This window comes from Hetaerina americana, unplaced genomic scaffold (assembly GCF_022747635.1).
Source record: "Hetaerina americana unplaced genomic scaffold, ioHetAmer1.1.p SCAF_35, whole genome shotgun sequence".
Taxonomy (NCBI): Eukaryota; Metazoa; Arthropoda; class Insecta; order Odonata; family Calopterygidae; genus Hetaerina; species Hetaerina americana.
The window spans coordinates 2,062,197-2,082,008 of record NW_027286930.1 but is presented as its reverse complement, the minus strand read 5'-3'; the positions used below and the strand labels follow the sequence as shown (position 1 = coordinate 2,082,008).

Below are 19,812 nucleotides of genomic sequence, written 5' to 3'. Positions count from 1 at the left end.
CTATGATAAAAATAAATAAAAACTAAGCCTATTATTATGAAAAAGTAATAAAAGAGTTTGACAAAAAAACATTTTGGGTTATTAAACCAAAAAATGTACATTATTAATGGAGTTTAAGCTACCTAAAGAACTTAAGTGTAGGTTAATGTGAACAATTCCACTGGTAGGAAGTCATGATCATCTCCACTTTTATTTTATTAAAATAACCTTGAAATGGTCATATTAATAATTATAATTAGCATTATCAAATTTTGAAAATTAATTCCTTTGCCATGGTTCCAGGCAATGATAGTAAGAGTGATAAGGTTGGTGTGCTTTTAAAGTGTACAGCTGATGAGACATTAGAATCATTTCATTTATAATCACTGTCAATCTATGATGTTAACACTTCATTGACACTTAAACACTTTATGATTTGATGTTAACTGTAATCACACTTAAACATTTTATGATGTTAAAACTCCTTGGCTGTGAACCACATCAATCAATGAGCTTCACTTTACTCATAGATAGAGAGCACGTCTACAGACATACAGCGTCCCACCCTTGGGAATCAGCTCAGTTGAGCCAACTGCTCCTTGGAGTCTGTTTGCTTTTGTTCTACACCCTCAGCTAGACCTGATAAGACAATAGCTCAGTTTTTTTTAAACTTCAAGGAGTATTTTCTTTGTGAAGTTTGCATGTGTTGCTGAACATTTTCGCTTCTATTATCCTTATCTCAGGATTACTTTATGTAATTATTATTAACATTTAAATTATCATTTTAGTGCACTCAATTTCGTTTATCCAAATATAACCTGTGGGCTTATTTTACACTGCGTTTTTACAGCCAATTGATAGGTGCCAATAATTCCTCAAAATCAGGTTATTCTTGATTTTTTCCTTTTCCTAATTTTTTCTAATTTATGCATGTATATTTTACTCGCATCATTAGAAATGCTACCATGCATTCAGATTGTTCATCTTTAACCAATGGAAGAAGTTGCTAGTTCTTGAACGACCACACCACAAACTCCAATAGTTTTGATATTTTTTCAACTAATTTCCCTTACTCTTGAATTGAATATTTTTCCAAAAGGTAATTCTTTCTAATAATACATGATTCTCTCTCAATATCATAGTAAATAAATCATTTATGATGCAAGGGATCTGATAATCAAGTTGAATAAAAAATCATACTTCCATCCAGCATATGTTTGTTAATTTTTAAAATATTTCTTTTGAACTCATTCTTTCATTTCAATGCAACAATTTCAGAATGTAAAAATCATTCCCCTTGACCATGATTCAAACCCGGATGCCTCGATGACCAGCCAAGTGCTTTAGCCAGTGAAGCTATTGAGGTGTCCTAAAAATCATTTGCCTTGACTGGGACTCGAACCCAGATTCCTCGATATGTTGCCAGTTAAGCTATCGAGGCATCCTCTTAAACTCTGAAATTTTGAGGGCTATAAAGGAACAGGATGTGATGAAACACCATACATAAAATTACACAGGAATTTGTAGTCGTGCACAATGCACCACAGTCCACGAGGTTAGAGCCAAATTTAAACATTTAGGTTAATTTCATCGTTGACAAATTCCAAGAAACTGCAGGAGATGCCACAACAGTAACTTTTAACGGAGTCATCCGCTAATCATGCATTTCAATGCAACAATTTCAGAGTGTAAAAATCATTTGCCATGATCGGGATTCAAACCCGAATCCTTGCTGTTCAGCCGAGTGCTTTACTGACTGCTGGCTAAAGCACTCAGCTGGACATTGGCGGATCTGGGTTTGAATCTGGTGACAGCATCTCCCATAATTCCTTGGGATTTATTCTTTTATCTATAGACCTAACATGCATATATGAACAAGGATGTAATATTTATATTAATTAAGTTTGATGCACCTAAATTCTAATATTCACAGTATTGTCATGTTAACAACATGTACATTTGTCAAACGTTTTGCTCTAAGAATTATTCTTTCTGACGTATAATACAACTAGTTAAGATTCATAGAAGTCAAATTTGAGAGAAATTCAATTTAAGAGTAAATATTTAATTTTTATTCATTAGGTTCAGAAGAAAATGTTACTATGCAACAGATTTTTATGATGTTAAATGCCAAATAAAAAATCTTCCAGCATCTCAATCCATTTTCCTTAGTGTTTTTAATGCACTGACAATGCAAAGTTACGATCTAGCGCTACCCAAAAACAGGCTAAGGAATGGTTTGATGTTAATCATTTACAATTAAATACTAACAAAACTCAGCATATTGTGTGCAGTCTTAAATCAAAAATAACTGATATTGAAACTGCTAAAATACTAGGAATTTATATTGATACAAAACTTAATTGGGAGACTCACATCAGTCAGACCTGTAATAAACTTAGTAAAGCTGTTTATATGTTAAGAAAGCTCAACTTTATCATTTCAAATGAGTATCGTTTAACACTTTACCATGCCTTCTTTCAATGTCATTTGAATTATGGTGTTGAGTTATGGGGTCATTCCCCTCATGTTAAACAAATTTTGCTACTGCAAAAGAGAGCTATTCGCTCTCTTGCTAATATACCACCACGTGATTCCTGCAAACCTTTTTTTATTAGGTATAGAATCATGATTGTATTTTGTTTGTATATCTTTAAGGCTCTGATTCATGTGAAAGTTAATCTAGAAACTTACCAATTAAGATCCAACCTCCATAACTATTCCACAAGAGGTAAATCGAATCTAAATACTACTTATTGTAGATTGTCATCAACTTACAACACATTTCACAATATGAACATACGACTGTATAACTATCTGCCTACTCAGTTGAAATCAGACTATATCCAGAGTTTCAAGAATAGGGTATACTATATACGTGGTTACTTACTCACCCACTGTACTCATTGGATGAATTCTTTTGAGACAATCTTCATCACATTTAAGAACTCATGTTTATATGTTAAATAATATTTATATTGATGACATTTAATATGGTTGTACCATTTTTAAAATGAATAAAGTATTATTATTATTATTATTAATATGATTAAAGGCTTCAGACAAAATCTTGGCCTAGAGGCATCTTTGTTCACCCATTTCATTACCTCCAATGTCTGTTTTGCTCTTCTCCTACTCAACTCAATCAAATTCTGGTTCATCATTTTTCCCAAGGAAAATCTAGATAACAATTTCTCTAAGTCTTCCACATCCTCTTCAAAGTTTAAGGACATGAGTAAGCTAGACAATTTTGCGAGACATAATGGAAATCACTTGCTGAAAATTCTGCGAAACCCATGAATTAAGGACAATTTTTTCCAAACTCCATTCTTTTTTTTTTTTTTAAACTTTCCACGATGTTCTGATATCTAATTATTGCATTAACACATTACAACAATATATAATTGCACATTAGATTTTTTGACATTCCAGTGCAAAAACTGCTATAGGAAAATGGCTTTGTCCTGCACATGGCTGCTAACGTAGGTTTAGATTTTCAATAAGTTGCATGTCATTTAAATACCTAGGAGCCTGTCTTTATTCATGCATTTATATGGTTTGCACTTTTTAATTAAAACTTATGCTTTATGGTACTGAAAATACGATTTGCAAGGCTTTTCAGTGTTAGATTTAAATGAGTACATGATACCATAAAAGTTAAATTCTATAATTATATTGCCTATTTCTATTAAAACTCCATTATGGAATGAAAAGCGACCATCTATAATGTTTTTGAAAAACTTATGCAGATTCCTTCCACTTCAGGAAAGAACTATCCCAAAATGAATTAGGGGAAAGCAAAGTTTTTGATGCCTTACCTCTCTCTCTCTTCATGAGTATGCATCAGGACAAGAGTTCTCCACTGATAAATATGAGGGAATTCATTTGGATTTATGCTTCCAACATTCTCCAAAGCATTCAATACATCCAAGTCTTCCTTTGTAGGATACTCTCTAATTTTGGGGATATAAAAAACAATTAGTTTAGACCAGCACAAATTTGGTTGTGACAACATATCTGACTACAACTTTACAAAAAAGATATGTTCGATTTGAAAATTATATGAGAATTATGTGCAGGCTTCAAGAGCATATTTAATATTAAAATATTTATCTGAACTTTTTCGTAGTAAAATGTAATTTTTGGCACAGAAAATACTAGGAATTAATTATATTCACATCCTGGAAAAATAAATTTAAGAGAGAAATGTTAAATGGATATAGCACTGAACATTCTAAATCGACAATCCTCTACTGTACACTAATAAATTCATTATACATCTCATATTTTTTAGAATTCGTTTTCATCAACATGTTAACACAACACAATTCTGAAGGTAAAAATCAAGGACATCAGTTATTGACAAAGTCATTTCCCTCGAACTTTAGTATTAAGTTGGTTTAATATGGATGAATTCTGCCACAACTCAGCATACTACATATCTTCCTTTACGAAGGTACACCTCAACACAAACCATTCCACTTCTGTAATCAATGAACTGTTTTCCCCAACAGCCAAAATTACCCACAATGGCAACAGAGTTTTTTTTATAACACAAAGGTGATTTTTAACAATTATCTGCTATATGCACACATGCATGTATGTGGCGTATATGCTAGTAGAGTAACAGACATCGATTATGACCATTAAACTTGTTCAACTGTACACCAGAGTACTTTTGACTAAACTAGATATTTGAATAAATGTTGTCCTACCAATGCTGCATGGCACCTCACAATTGAGGGAAGTCCTTATTACATATATTGAGAGGGTGAAACCACCATACTAAATCTACAATGAAAGTTAGGAGTCAAGAGAAGTAAGCACATTTCAAAAAAGGTCACCTCTAGAATTGGTTTAACAATGCAGGAGTTTTTAACTCAAAGGGTTTTGAAATAAAAAGAAAATTTTATCCTTTGCCTTAATATACTTCAGCTTCTTCTCAGTTCCTTATTACTTACCCGCCAATGAATACTTTTGGCATTTCCTCACTGTCCAGCATTTCCTCATCACCGGAAGAGCAATGATCATCATCAGAGGGTATGGGAGAAGAAGGGGGTGTGTAGAAAGTATCACTATTCCCATCATCCCTACTGCTGTGTTCACTATCTCCTGTGGAGTAAAAATTTATATGCAGGGTACAGCATACTGCAGAATCCATACTATGCTACCTTGACCAGATGTACCCTTTCTTGAGTTGATGATGACTAAAAGGCATTTCTTGAGTTATCCATTTGTAGTTTGTTTTCTGAGGGACTGGAGTTTTCACAGGCATCAGTGGGAAGCATACATCAAAGCAATGCAAGAAACCTCATGAAAGTTGTAGAATCTAGAGTCTAATTTGTCATTAGTAAAGTCACAATCCTAGGATTGCTCTTGGAATAATCGTTGAAAATGAGACTGAGCTGATAATGAGTAAAAATGCTCATATTGGACTACTATGAAATGACTTAAAGTCAGCATTGAGAAGAGACTTCAACAACTGAGCTTCATGGTCAGAGAAGTATGTATCCAAATTTAGACTTTCAATTAATACAATGTTGTAGAAGACGCTGTCAATGATAGAGGAGGAGCAACTATTAACCCTTGTAGATTCATTAATGGAAGGGGATATAAAAGTCATTAGAGTATCTATAAAGTGATTTCTCTGAGTAGACAAAGAACCAAACTCAATATTGAAGTCACCACAGATAATAGTATTCACTGAATCCTTAGTATAAATATGTAGCATCAGGAGAAATAGGTTCATTAAGTCAGAAAAATTGCCCCTAGGTGACCTGTAAACACACATAATAGTAACACTTTTATCACCAAACAACAAATACACTCCACGACACTCAAAATCAAGCACCCTTCTAGAGTTTTCACAACAAATATTTTGGATTTTTAGGTGATTTTTCACAAAATTTAGCACACCACCATTTTTATGCTCTAATCTAAGAAACTATGAGAGCAAGTTGTAACCATTGATGCTGGCAAATTTAATTTTGTTTGGGTTCAGCCAGTGTTCTGACATGCATAAAGTAGCTACAAAGTAGACCCCTCCTCAGTTCTTGGATTAATATATTTATTTATCATGACTATGCTGGACCATAAGAATGGATTTACAAGTTCACCATAATCAGCATAATCAATTTCAATTTTAAAGGTACCAAAGGTACCTTTACCAGCAATTATTTTGCAAGAATTGCACTCGACATTGAAATTATTTTTAATACGGGCAATCTCATCGACTTTAGTGCATGTAGGTCATTCTTTTGGCAGCTGGGAGACTGCCTGAATTATCATATGGTTCACCTTGACCTATGATGAAGAAATTGCATTTCTTTCATTTTTTGTGTTGCACAAATGTGAAGTTCTCATCATCATTGGAGCCCGTAGATCTCTCATGTGGACACAGCATTACATCGGCATCTTGATTGGACTCCTTAGGTTTACAAATTTGGGTGGGTTTTAATGAAATTTCGTGGCTAAGTGATTTTGGGTCTATCTGTTTGGTATCACTTTCCAGGTCAGCTTTACCATCAGTTTTATGTGAGGAATTGATTAATTTTTCATAAAATGTCACTTTCTTGGCTGGTTGATAAGTTAGTTCAATTGAGGCTTTTATGTCAAACAATTCGGCTTTCAGGAATTCAATGGCAGCTGCCATTTTCTCAATTGTGGTACCATTTAGAGATCAGCAAGTTAGACATCACCAAAACACACCACCAGCATCTTCAATGGCTTTCAGGTTAATTTCCTTCAGTCTAGAACACTTATGGCGAAGAAAATATGCGCCATCATCATATGATAGGACCTTTTTTGAGGTATAAAGTGATTTTTTACACGCTGCCACTCAATGTTTATCCCAGAAGGCACCATTATGGAAATCTTGACATGGAGAACCAAGCAAGGTGGTGTAAATTTGCATACTAAGGGCCCCTATCCCTGTTCATGACCATATCCATACCAAAACATAAAATTAAAACTGCTTTCTACAATAAAAACAGCTTGAAAACAACCTCTCCAACAGTAAAGACCAAAATCCATTTTCTACCAAAAAAGGACTGTACAAACTGAAGTGCAAATGCTCAGCAGGGTATGGGGGCCAAACAGGAAGAAAGTTCATGGAAAGAGTGAAGGAACATAGAGCCTGTTTCCTGAGCATGAACCATAAGCCCAACTTCTCAAAGCACCTTCTGGACACCAAGCATGAGAGCAACATCATTTCTGAAGTTTTATATGAGGAAAAGAGAGGACCTCGGCTCAACACCCCCGAGACATTAGAGACAATGGATAGTCCATCCAACCAGCCTCCAACAGTCATTCCACGCAATGGGGTTCCCACATCCACAGTTCCTTCTCCCTCACTTCCTCCCTCCTACATGCCTTCATCATCCTTTCCACCCCCAATCCCATGTTTCCTCCCCCCTTCCTAACACCGCCAATAACCATCACCATCCACAACTCACATCCCATCCAAGAAGGGTACATGTATACATGTATCAAATGCATTTCCTGTATGTGTACCTCATGATGACGCTATGCGTTGAAACATAAATGTAAAAATTATGTAGAATAAAAATATATTTATGTAGAAACACAAAGTGTATTCTTTTGAATTATGGATTGCTTCCACAAATTCAATCTGGAAACCATGTCATACCCAAGAAGATTGTTAGACAGGGAATCAATGGACCACTGGCTAAATCTAATTTTTCTACATAAGCCACTGGCCAATGATTTTAATTCATAAAAATCTTCTTTTTACCGAAAAATAAACCTGTAACAAACCCTTAAAATAATCTCCTATAACTTTATGAATGCACTTACAATATCTGACATAACATTTCAAGCAATATGAAAGGTGTTTTAGAAACATGATAAGCATACCTGAAAGATTTCTACTCCGTCGGAAAAAATCTTTTGCTCCACCTTCTTGATGTGGTTCACTTTGCAATACTTCAACTTTTGATACCCTAGAACTATCTTCATTGATTGTCTCACCATGATCAGTATTATCTGGTACTCTATCAAATGATAATCTCCTAACAACTGCAGCAACTGATCTAGAAGATATCTGTAAATATTAATTGCAAATAAATTGTTTGATTATAGCTCACTTAATGACTATTGAAGCAACTCATTGTAAATAAATTTACTCAGCAGGTAATTAACCACAAAACGTTGATCAACATTCAAAAAGTTAGAAAATCTTTTTAAAAGTATTTCGTGAATCAAGACAAATCTAATTATGCAAAAAGAGCTATTATGGATTATACAGAAAGTATACATAAATCAATATATATATATATATATATATATATATATATATATATAATATATATATATATATATATATATATATATATATATATATATATATATATATATATATATATATATATATATATTGTAACTTGCTAAAATTCAAATTTATTATAATTTAATATACATGGCTGCTATTTCTTTGATTTATTTCTACCTCAACTTTCTTAGGTATGACTCTTAACATAAAATATCAAGTTTTTACTGCTGCTAAATAACACAATCATTGTTGACCATGAAATAGCATTTCATTGCTTTGTTAACTTGAACAATATATTGAAATATTATATCCATACAAATGATTGCTTTGAATAAAGAATCTTATTGGCATACCATGAATCTAAATTTTATTATTTGAACTAATCATATTATCTGAATTGGTTGGGAAATCAAAGACTTATCTTCATTTAAGTCTCTATTACTATAAGCATTTATCATAAATATCTTACAATACTGCTTTTTAATTGTAAAAGAGGCCAACAATGATTGCCCTAATAATTTTTCACATTCAACTACAATGAAGTCCGAGTGATTTGAATACTTTCTCAAAATGATGAGATGCATAGCAATTGAAATCGAATGATATTAAACAACACACTATTTTTTTAAGAGAAAAAACAAGGATTTCCTGTACGACTAAGGTGGGTCTGTGAAAAACTACATAATATGCAATCAAAAAACATTCCTCTATGCTGTTTACATGAATATTAAAATTTCACTTTGTATGTATCTCATGATATTCTTTCAGTACAGCTCAAATAAATCCTTTATAATTTACCTTAAAATGAATTTGTGACAATAATAAGTAAGGCATATTTTCACAATCCTAGCTATTTAAGAAAAGTCTTTCTTTTGCCAGAAAGGCACTCCCAAGCTAGGATTACTTGCAGTAAGGAGGAATGAAAATGATGCAGTGGAATTATCATTTCTATCACCTTTGAGTGATAGTGTGGTGAGTAGGTAGGCCAGGAACAGTTGCACAACTTGGCTTCAGCCCACAACAGCTCAACCATATTGGTCTCTTCTTTTCTGCAGCTCACATCAGCCTTCTTTGGAACACCTCCCTCAATGGCTTCCTTGATGCATTTCATCAGACACTGAGTGTGCTCATCCACACTATCCGTGCACTCAACTCTTGAAATGCCACGCCTCACACTGGCTCTCCACTCCATTCCGCCACCACCCAATGGGATGTTACTTGGAAGAAAATAGTTACTGTTAAGCATATCAAAAGCTATGCAAAATATAAGTGATATAAATATTGTCATTTATATTGTAACATAATGTGAAATACCAGGTTTGCTAAATGACAGAGAGGTGGTATTGCAGGCAGTTCTTATGATAGCATTCTAGCCACTGGGTTTTAGCACAATAAATGATTGATCACTGTTTTAAGATGAAAGATATTACTCTTTGGCAAGGAGCAACATTTTTCATTGGGATATATTGATCATAAGATCAGATATCATCATATCAATCTAGCTAGAGGGGCTGACATGTAAAATCCAGTTTGAATTAGTTCAAGGAGATGCTGCTAATCAATGGTTGCAATGATTCAAAATTCACCAATCTAGCACCTACTTAGCGGTCAATGTACATTCAAATCAATTGCAAAAAAATTTAACAACGATAATGCACTCCTAGCTTGATAGCTACCAAAGAACTAGATTAACAATAACTGCCATTACTCATTTATTATAGGTAATCTACCGTTTAAGGTAGATTTTGGATGGACATAACTACCTAATAAATCTTGTCTCTCCTAACAAAAATCAACCCAACAATCAACCTACCCATCAATCCTACTCTACAACAAGCCCCTCTTCATCTTCATATTATTCCTTCCTCCCTTCATTCTGTTCAACATTGCTATCCTATTTCTGCTACTTCCTCGATTTCCTAAAATGCTACCTTCTTTCACAGTCTTCAACATCCCATTGCTAATCAATATGCTCCGCATCCATTTTTCTGTCTTCTTAGGATTTCTCCCAACAATCCCATCACACATTACCAGCCAACAATTTTATACCAGTTTCATTTACCACCAAAATACATCACAAAATCTGCTATTAGCTCATAAGACAAGATTAAAAATCTCAAAACCGGACAAATCATTGCCAATGTTGGCCAAACCATTGCTAAGTAGTACATGCTACCAATCAGGAAAATACAATCCACAACTGGCAGAAATGTCATTGAATTTGTAATTTGTTAATTTTATACTTTGTACTAAAATGCATTTTTAATTCTGGAGAATTTTACACAGTAAAATTCTTCATGCAACCATTCATTCTGCAATTTATCTGCCAATTCTGATCTACATCACCCGAAAGCACGGATTAATAATTAAACTTTGCTAAAGGTCCATATGAACCTAGACCTTAGGAAATGGGTGTCAGGTTTTATAACAAACTACCCATAAATTTGAATCTCGTTACTTGTCCTAAAAGTTTTTAGTTGAAGATAAAGAAATTCTACAGTTTACGGCTCAACTATGTGGATATTCATGTTCATGAAATAAGGAATAAAATGTATTCGTCCACTGCAATTCATTGAGGTTGCACATCAATAAAATCCACTGGACGAATACAATGTGTTCCTTATTTCATAAAAAAATTGTCACATCATATACATCAATGTATTGTGCTATAAATGATATTCCAAATGCAAAATATAAAAATAACTTTTGTATACTGTTTACTTCCACAACTGTGCTATATCTACATTTTTTAAAATATTTATCAAATTGGCTTTTGACAAGCATTACAACATGTATTTAACTAATACTATGGCCGTCATGCAAATCCAGTATTGTTATTACTATGACAATTATTTTTTCAACCATTGCAACCTTGAGGGATGCAACCTTGAGGGTTGCATCCCCAAGATCATAGGGCATTAATTAATCTCACCGTTCTTTCTCAAGATGCTTCTCATCTTCTTCATCAGATGAGGAATACAGGTTGAAATGCTTAACTTGCACAACCTCCAAGGCACTGATTACTTTATTAATTGATGAAGAAGGTAATGACTCAAGTATTGCTTCAGCTACCAAACTGGCAACTCTAGAGTGCATAGTGCTGAAGTTAATGGAGGAGAATCGAGAGTCATCCTTGAAGCTGCTAACAAGACGACGAAGATGGTGTACTTCAAAGCCAATAACACGAGAGAAGTCTCTCTTGTTATCTCCACAAGTCTCTCGCAGGATGAGGTCTGAGATTCGTCGAGCAAATACACAGCAAGACTTCTCCACGTAATGAAGGGGAGAAGGGCTGTGGCATGGCTGTAACTCTCCTGATGACTTGGGCTCATATGCAGCATTAAGTAGTGAAGGGGGGTTCTTGACCTCGTTAGGGAACTTCTTACTTGAAGACAAGCTACAAGTCTCCATAGCCATGCAGAGATCAGAAATAGGGCTGATTGGTTGTGACGCAAGGTCTGTGTTGGTCTTGTCATTTGTCCAAATGCAATCCAACCTCTTTGTGTTCTTGTGATTATCATCTTCCGGTTTCTGAAAGATAATTCACACAATGGTTTCCTTAAATGGCTTTACTTAAATACTACAGTGGGACAGAGTACCAGGGTCAAACTAATAATCACATACTCAGTGCAAATATTTATTTTGTCATGATAATGAAAGGTGGGCATTATTTATGATCCATATGGAATGACAGGATAATATTTCACACCAAATTATTCTTGTGTAGACTCAAAAGAATTCTAAAGCCTCCATAAACATTCACTGAAGAGTTTGAAGCACAAACTTCACATTAACTCAAGGGAAATATTTGCAAGAAAAACTAATGGACAGCTCTATTACCTTGTCATCATGCCTAACATACATGATAAATTATTTTTCTTTAGTACAAGAGTAATGAAAGCTCATCTCTAGACATATCATCTGGAGGAAGAACTTACACAACTAAGTGATGAGCTGATTAAGTTTTGTATTTGCTATTGATTAATCATACCATTGTCCATAGGGGCAGAGGTAGCCCAGGGGTAGCCTTCTCAACTATGATACTGAAAGTCCCAGGTTCAATTCTTAGAGGCTCAAAAATTATCAGCTTTGGAAAAATTTTACTTCTCAATTTTACGGAGGCAATAAGAAAAGTTAATCCTTCATCAATAGTGCAAGGCAGCGGTTTCACCATATGGCATGGATAACACATATTGAGGTAATTGCTTTGTTATTAATTGCTACAGCAGTGGGCAAAAGTGAAAGTTATGGAACTGCTTGAAGTACTGCAATGCGGAGGCAACAGGGAAACCACAACATTCAGCACCATAGGAGATGCCACTTTGAGTTAAAATATGATGTGATGACATTCTTCCAGTTAGAATATTGCAGGGGTTAAATAGCCCCAATCAGACCTCTGGATGGGGACTATTGGGAGGGGGAAAGCAGTCAATTTCAATGACACAGGATTAGGTCTATTATGACATCATATGACTAGCTCAACATAATCCTTAATTGTCTCCAATTCTTGAATTCTTACCTTTTTTGAGTCCAATACGTCAATTAGCTTCCTATGCAAGTAGTTCTCCAACAGATGCATCCCTTCTTTAGATCCCAGGTTGGTGTACACACCAACAAAAGGCCAGTATTCTTTCCATCCTACATGAAATTCCTTGGCTAGAGCTCTGAAACAAAATCAATAATTCCAAGAAACTGCAGGAGATACAGCAACAGTAACTTTTAACGGAGTCAAATGCAATATGCAGATTACAATGAACTAGGTTTCAGGAGATCCCTATCAAGGCAATGATTTTTACACTCTGAAATTATAGCATTGTAAAATAAATGTCTAATGTTGAGGCATAATACTACAACATGTAAAACAAATGCAATTAGATAATATTAAGGAAAATATCAATAAGCATACTACTAGTATGCCTGAAGCTTGCATTTCTGCTGTGAAACCAAATCAAAAATTCGGTGTACCACTGAACTGTGTGCCTAAATGTTAGAAATAAAGTATTAAAATATGGATAGAAGGAGAGTTGACCAATGGTCTAGATATATACATGCTTAGAGTAACTTTAAAGACCACTGAAATGGCAATATTGAATGGGGTACACTCTCTCAGCACATACAGTTCTGAAGAGAAGTGCAAGCTGGAAATGTTCATCTTATTGAAAAAATTGGCTCACGTTTAGGAAATGTTTGATGTGCAAAAGGAGAAATATAAGATTCCATTCACCTTGCTACTTCTCTTTCTTCATGTGCGAACACTCTGACACATGTGATAAGAGACTTTTGAGCTTCTTGAATGCAAAAATAATCATTGGCATTAAAGAGGAACTATATAGTGGACATTATTCAGCAAAAATTCACAACAACTGTGAACCTAAGCTTATTTGTAACAGTTACTCCAGGTGCCACGATCAGTTTATTTGAACATTGCTGATGTAAAGAAGTGATAATCTTGGCTTCCTTATCCTGGTTTTACATAGAATCAATAACCCAAAGGCATCTGCCAATTTCCAAACTTGTCCAGATGTAGGATTTTCCTTATGCACAATCATTTCATATTACATCATTTTTCCATAAAGCAGATTCTGTAAAGGTAGCATAAAGGTTCCAGCAGGTTATAGTGAAATGGTTTTTATGTCAACACAACTGAAAAAATTACAGTTGAGCATTAGTATAATAATGCGTAAAATAATATGTAAAATTTTCATATTGGATTGTGTCTTAAGTGTTACCCAACTCCCAAAAGAAACATTGCATCAAACTTATCAAGCAACCTCACAATGTTTAATGCTCAAAGTTGCATTACCTTTCACTGCCACTCTTCTATGGTGCCATTGCCAAAAGTTATTTTAGTTTTTCTGCCACAAGATCCCATAATCATTCAATTACTAGGCAAATGGCGATTCAAGAATCCACATGGAAAGAACTAGCTCTCTACTACCTACTTCAAATATGCATCGAATCAACAAAACTTCCGGCATTTGGGTGAGCGTATGCATTATATTTTATTTAACTATAGTTATTCATAATTTCAAATGTGCAACTATTGACCAAAATACTATAATTATTTTACACCATATTAATGAAAACATGCAAGGTAAAAATATACTTCAGCAGAATACAACAGTGCTGCTTCTCATGACTCCTTAATAGACCACCTTAAGTACACAGCCAGGCTCTGTTCAGATGAAAGGGGAGTCCAGATCAGTGGGCTGCAGATTAACAAGGGTTTCCTGTATAATCAAAGTCAACGACCTACACTTTAAGATGATGCTGCTGCAGCATGAGTTCAGGCTAAGGAAAGCATAGGATATCATTCCTTGAGGAGATATTATGCCTTTCTTTGATGGATATGCCTCAAATATGAATGAGACTTAACAAATTATCACTCTGTGCAGTGGATCTAATGTAAATATTAAAGATATCAAAGACATCCCCTTCAAAATGGTAGAGTCTAATATTCTCATCATAGGGGGTGGATTGATGAATAATATCCATGGACCCACACATCAGAGTGTGACCTCAACAGTTATGACTAAAAAATTAACTCAGGAAAGATGATCAAACAATGGAGGGTGAAAGTGACTGATGAGCCATTTTCTTTTACGTGGTCAGCCATTTACAAAGACAGGGTCAGCATTGGTTCTCATAAAACCATTTCTTCTTGTAACCAACAACATACTATTCAAATCCAGGATGATGTGAGCGATACACTATAATAAATGATCATTCATGATACACAATAAAAATATGAATGGCCAGTTTAAAGGCGCACCAAATGGCCCTTTTTTGTTTCAAATTCCAAATGCATCCTTGCTTACTTTTATAAAAATGATTTCATGTTTTCGGGCACCAAAACTGCAACAAATAAATTCATTAGATAAAAGGAAAGAGCCAATAAGACCTCGGCCAGATTCAGTTAATACCACTAGGAAACATACTTGTAAAATTAGGTAAAAATGGAAAGTTTTTATGAATGGATTATTCTACTTAAAGTTCACCACTACTCAATGTGTTCATTGTTTCACAAAGGTAATTATTCTGAAAAGCAAATCTCCAAACCTTCCTTCTCTTTCAAGTCCTCTCTCTGGATCGCATAGCCGCAAAGGTGAGCCAAAAAACAATGGGGACCCAGGAGATGTCACCTTTCTCTTTGGAGTATGCAAACCAATGTATTCATTCTCCCAACCCTTGCCTCTCATAGGAGATTTCAGCTTCTGACAAAACTCTTGTGCTTTGTCTAGGCTCATCGGTCCAGCAAATGCATTGATTTCTTTTTCAGGTGATCTTGGGTCCTTTTTTAATGCCATTACCTGCAACGCAACACATACATATATTTTTTCATTCACATGCGGAAACCCACTTTCAAAAACACTACATATCACTGAACCATTCACCACTTAAGATAAGAAAAAAAGATAAGATACAAAACACTCCACTTGTGTTATTAAATGGTGACAGTTACCATGTTAAAATTTTTTATAACAAGAATTGGAAGAAACACTGCAAGAAGGTAACCGGTGACCTGTATTATAAGGAAAGATTTAAAGAAAAGAATACTAGTAAGACTAATATTAGGGATGAGGAGGTCAGTTTGGATATTTGGGATTAGGGTAAGGGGTAAGAGGGATCCTCCCACTACACACTGCTCACCCTCTGCTCAACCCCTGCTTTCTTACCTACCCGACAAGACTGTACATAAGATAGCACTTGAAATCATTCATATAAATCCTTTTCAGTTACTGAGAAATTGCAATTATTTCATTCATTATTATGCTAGCAAATAGTGAAGGTGAGTAGTTCTGAACTATGCCGGTCCCTTTCCCTAGTGGTCGAATGAAGTAATACATGGATATCAATTCTCTTGCTAGTAGAGCCAATGTTTTATGAAAACATTTATGAACATTGAGCCAATTCATTAAAATCAATGGAAGAGAAAGACAATGTGCAACAATCAATGTCTGTCCTTGAAATATGATCAAGGGTATTTCTTAGGTTCAGTCTGCAAACAGTTGGAAGAATGGCTGATAGAATGTCTTTTTGCTTACAAGGGTGGTTTTCCCCGCCCTGCAAAAGTGAAAACTATGTACTTAATTTTTTGGGGCAAACCATTGTTATTTTTCAACTTAGTACCCTTTGATGCTAAGAAGTTTCGCTCAGTGCTACCCCGGTTCACTGATTCCTTCCAAATGATGAGATTGCTCCAACTCTGCAAAATAGGCATTTCTTTCCACAACTAACTGCAATTTCTTTCACACCATCCATTTATTCATATAGACCAGGTAATAGTCCAAAGGAGCCCAAATCTGGGGAATATTGGGGATGCGAAATGAGTTAAAATCGTAACTCCATCATTTTAATAGCCAAAACTGCAGAGAAGAAAGCTGATGCATAGTTGCGATGGAAAAGGACTAGGTTGTGATACGTCAAAATGATGTTTTTCCATCCATCCATTCCATTGATGATCCATTTTTTTGTCTATCACTCACTCTTCACCCAAATAAAGACCCCCACCTGTCTATCTACAACTTGCTTCATTTAAACAAACACTAAAAACAGAGGAATAGACCGATCTGACTAACATGGTATGCATTTCTTCAAGGGATGCTGCCAGTTGAAAATAACTTTGATACCTCACCCACAAAATACACACAGAAACATGTATGGGAGAGAAGAATGGGAGGTGCCCTACACTAGGAATATGGAATCAGGAAAGTAGGATCAGCTGAGGTCGAAGAAACAGAAAGGTTGAAAGTAAGGTGTATACTATACATGCCACAAGAATAATCTTGCATTCAATTCCTAAACACAAAGGTGCATCTTCTAACCAGAAAATTATGATGACAAATGTACAGGTAATGCCAATATGTTTGCTTTCGAATCGTTGCCCATCATGATTTTGATCATCCTAGGCTTTTCCCTGGCAGCTACAAATAATACAGCATGTGCAAGGTTTTCAATCTTTTCAGTCACCATGCCAAAAACAGCAATCTCTGCCAATGGTTACAGCTCTGCTTGTCAGTTTAGGCACATTTTTTTACAGTATGCTTCTAGTGAAACCAAATTCTAGTGATACCCAGGCCCACTTTTACCATTGCAAAAATTATAGAATCTCTTAGAAAGGAACTAATATGATAGCCAGCATATAGTATATCCCTGCCAGCATTGCACCAAAAAGAAGAATATATCATCTAAACGCTCACTGGGACACTTTCATTACATATAAGTAGGTATCATTTATACAATATTAAACTAGTGAAAATCCTTTAGGATAACCATATAGTCTAGCAATAATAATATCAACAAGTAAAATATGAAATATAGTATGTTAATCCTACCATTTTTCCATAGCTTGCCGACAACAACAAAAAAGAAATGTATTATTTGAACAGGTTATGCAATGAAAAGTCTTGTGTGCATGGCCATCATTTTAAATGATGGGCTAATTTCCAGGTAAGATACTTAACATGCTCAGCACTATATTATATGTATATTCTTGTCAAAGTATGTCCCTGTACCTGCTTGTAAGCAATTATCAATTTCATATAACGTTCAGAAACTTACTGGGGAAGGCAGTTTCTCAGGTGAAAATGGATTTCCAACACAGGCCTGCAATGAAGAGTCCCCTGGACGTATGACAGGAACATAAAAACAATCCTTGAGTATTTGTTGAATCTCTTTCTCCACCTCACTTCCTTTCCCAGCACGACTGCATATGATCTGAAAAAATTAATAATTAAATTAAATGTCATCATAAAGAAATTACTACACCTCTGAACCATAACGCCTACATTTTCTCTTACTGGTTGCATGCCAACATGATGAATGTGAAATAACATTCATGCCCTTTTATCAACAAAAAATAGGTACAAAAATGAAATAAAAATAATTGATTGTACAGTAAATAATATAATTAATAATTGTACAGTAAGTCCTAATGAAAAAAAGGAAAAATATATTTATTTGGGCAGATTTTTGTGTTTTTCAACATATTCTCCTTATAGCTTGATACATGTTTCCCATTGTTTCTCTAACTTTTTAGCTTATCCAAACAGTAGAATTTCAGAATGTCCTCAAAATAGGCATCTGTGTTGGCAATCACCTTCTCGTTATGTATGAATCATTTTCCACCAAGCCATTTTTTCAAATTTGAAATAAAGTCACTGGGGTCAAATCTGGTGAATATGGTAGATGTTGTAATAATTTCAACTTTATTGTCATAATTTTCACTAGACAAACTGTGCAGGTGTGCACCTGTGTTTGAATTAATGTATTGTCTTGATTAAAGAGAATTTTTTTCTTTGCAAAATAAGGACTTTTTTCTCAATTTCTTCAATTAACTGGTACAATAACAGTACATTTTACTCTCCATTTATTGCTAGTGCTTTTCACAAGTAATCGATGTAGATGATTCTACCATGGGCGAAAAACCATGGCCATTGTCTTATCGAATGATTTAATTGTCTTTGCCTTCATTGAAACCATATTACCAAAAGAAACCCACTGTTTCATCTATTCCTGTGTCTCTGGAGTGTAGTAATGGGTCCTTATTCATCCACAGTTATGTATCAATGCAGAAACTGGTCAGTAATTTGATGGAAAAGCACCCAACCAGCCTCTGAATCGACCACACAATTGTGTTTATTCTTCACTGATAGCAAATGCAGGACCAATCTTGCAGAGATTTTTTTCACACCCAATTATTCATGCTAAATTGAAAACACTGTACCTTGTGATATGCCTGTGGTCTCAACTGGTTCCTAAACTTTGATTCTTCGATCAATCCAAATCATATCGCGGATTTTGTCAATCATTTTATAGGAAGTCACTTCCACTGAACATCTCAATCAATGTGTATCAATTGTGGATATATGACCACATTTTACTCTATTGAAAACAATTGCAAACACAGGAGCAGATGGGCCATGAACTTCATCCAACTCGGCTTTGATCTCTTTTGGTGTTAAGCCTTTTGAATAGAAGTTTTTCATATCCACACAATATTTATTTTTTCCTTTTTTTAAATAAGCAAAAATTTGTTGTTTCAATCAACTATGGATATGAAACTACTTGATGGATATAACTGAAACTGGAACAGGAGTCTAGTGAGGGATGAGGCTTACTATTAGCAAACCTTTTCCATAACTACAAGCATCATTACTTGGATTTTCTAAGGACTTATTGAATGACCCATGAAGTAATTTATAAGCTTCCACAAGAAGGAGGGAATTGGTGACAGGGGCCTGAGATAGGTATCAATAAGGTTGATAAGAAAAGACCTGCAAAAACTTTTGTATGACTCAGAAAGCTGAAGCATGATGATAGGCTTATATTGGAGACTTTTGAGTAGTGGGGGTGGAGAAGGATGGACAAGGTGAAATTGATGGGCAGGAAAATAAACAAGGAGGTTCTAGTCATGCTGAAAGAAGTGGAAAAAGTGTTGTTACAAGGAACCTAAAGGAGGCAGGAAGTTGGTTTCAGAACATTTTAACTGGTGCTGGAATATGGGAGGCCGTGATAGAGGAGAGAACATTAGGAGAAGGAGG

The 19,812-nt window shown here is 34.9% G+C and overlaps 1 protein-coding gene across 2 annotated transcripts in view; it reads right to left on the bottom strand.

The window, feature by feature from the left end:
* Ankle2 (ankyrin repeat and LEM domain-containing protein 2) overlaps positions 1–19,812 on the bottom strand; it is a 29,156-nt gene that overhangs the window by 1,070 nt on the left and 8,274 nt on the right. For both annotated transcript variants that reach the window (XM_071589239.1, XM_071589240.1), the window contains 8 exons: positions 17,831–17,986; positions 15,329–15,579; positions 12,789–12,933; positions 11,202–11,800; positions 9,225–9,486; positions 7,855–8,041; positions 4,941–5,091; positions 3,798–3,932 (listed from right to left, as the gene is read on the bottom strand). In XM_071589239.1, the coding sequence (XP_071445340.1) occupies positions 3,798–3,932; positions 4,941–5,091; positions 7,855–8,041; positions 9,225–9,486; positions 11,202–11,800; positions 12,789–12,933; positions 15,329–15,579; positions 17,831–17,986 (1,886 nt within the window). The remainder of the gene's footprint in view (positions 1–3,797; positions 3,933–4,940; positions 5,092–7,854; positions 8,042–9,224; positions 9,487–11,201; positions 11,801–12,788; positions 12,934–15,328; positions 15,580–17,830; positions 17,987–19,812) is intronic.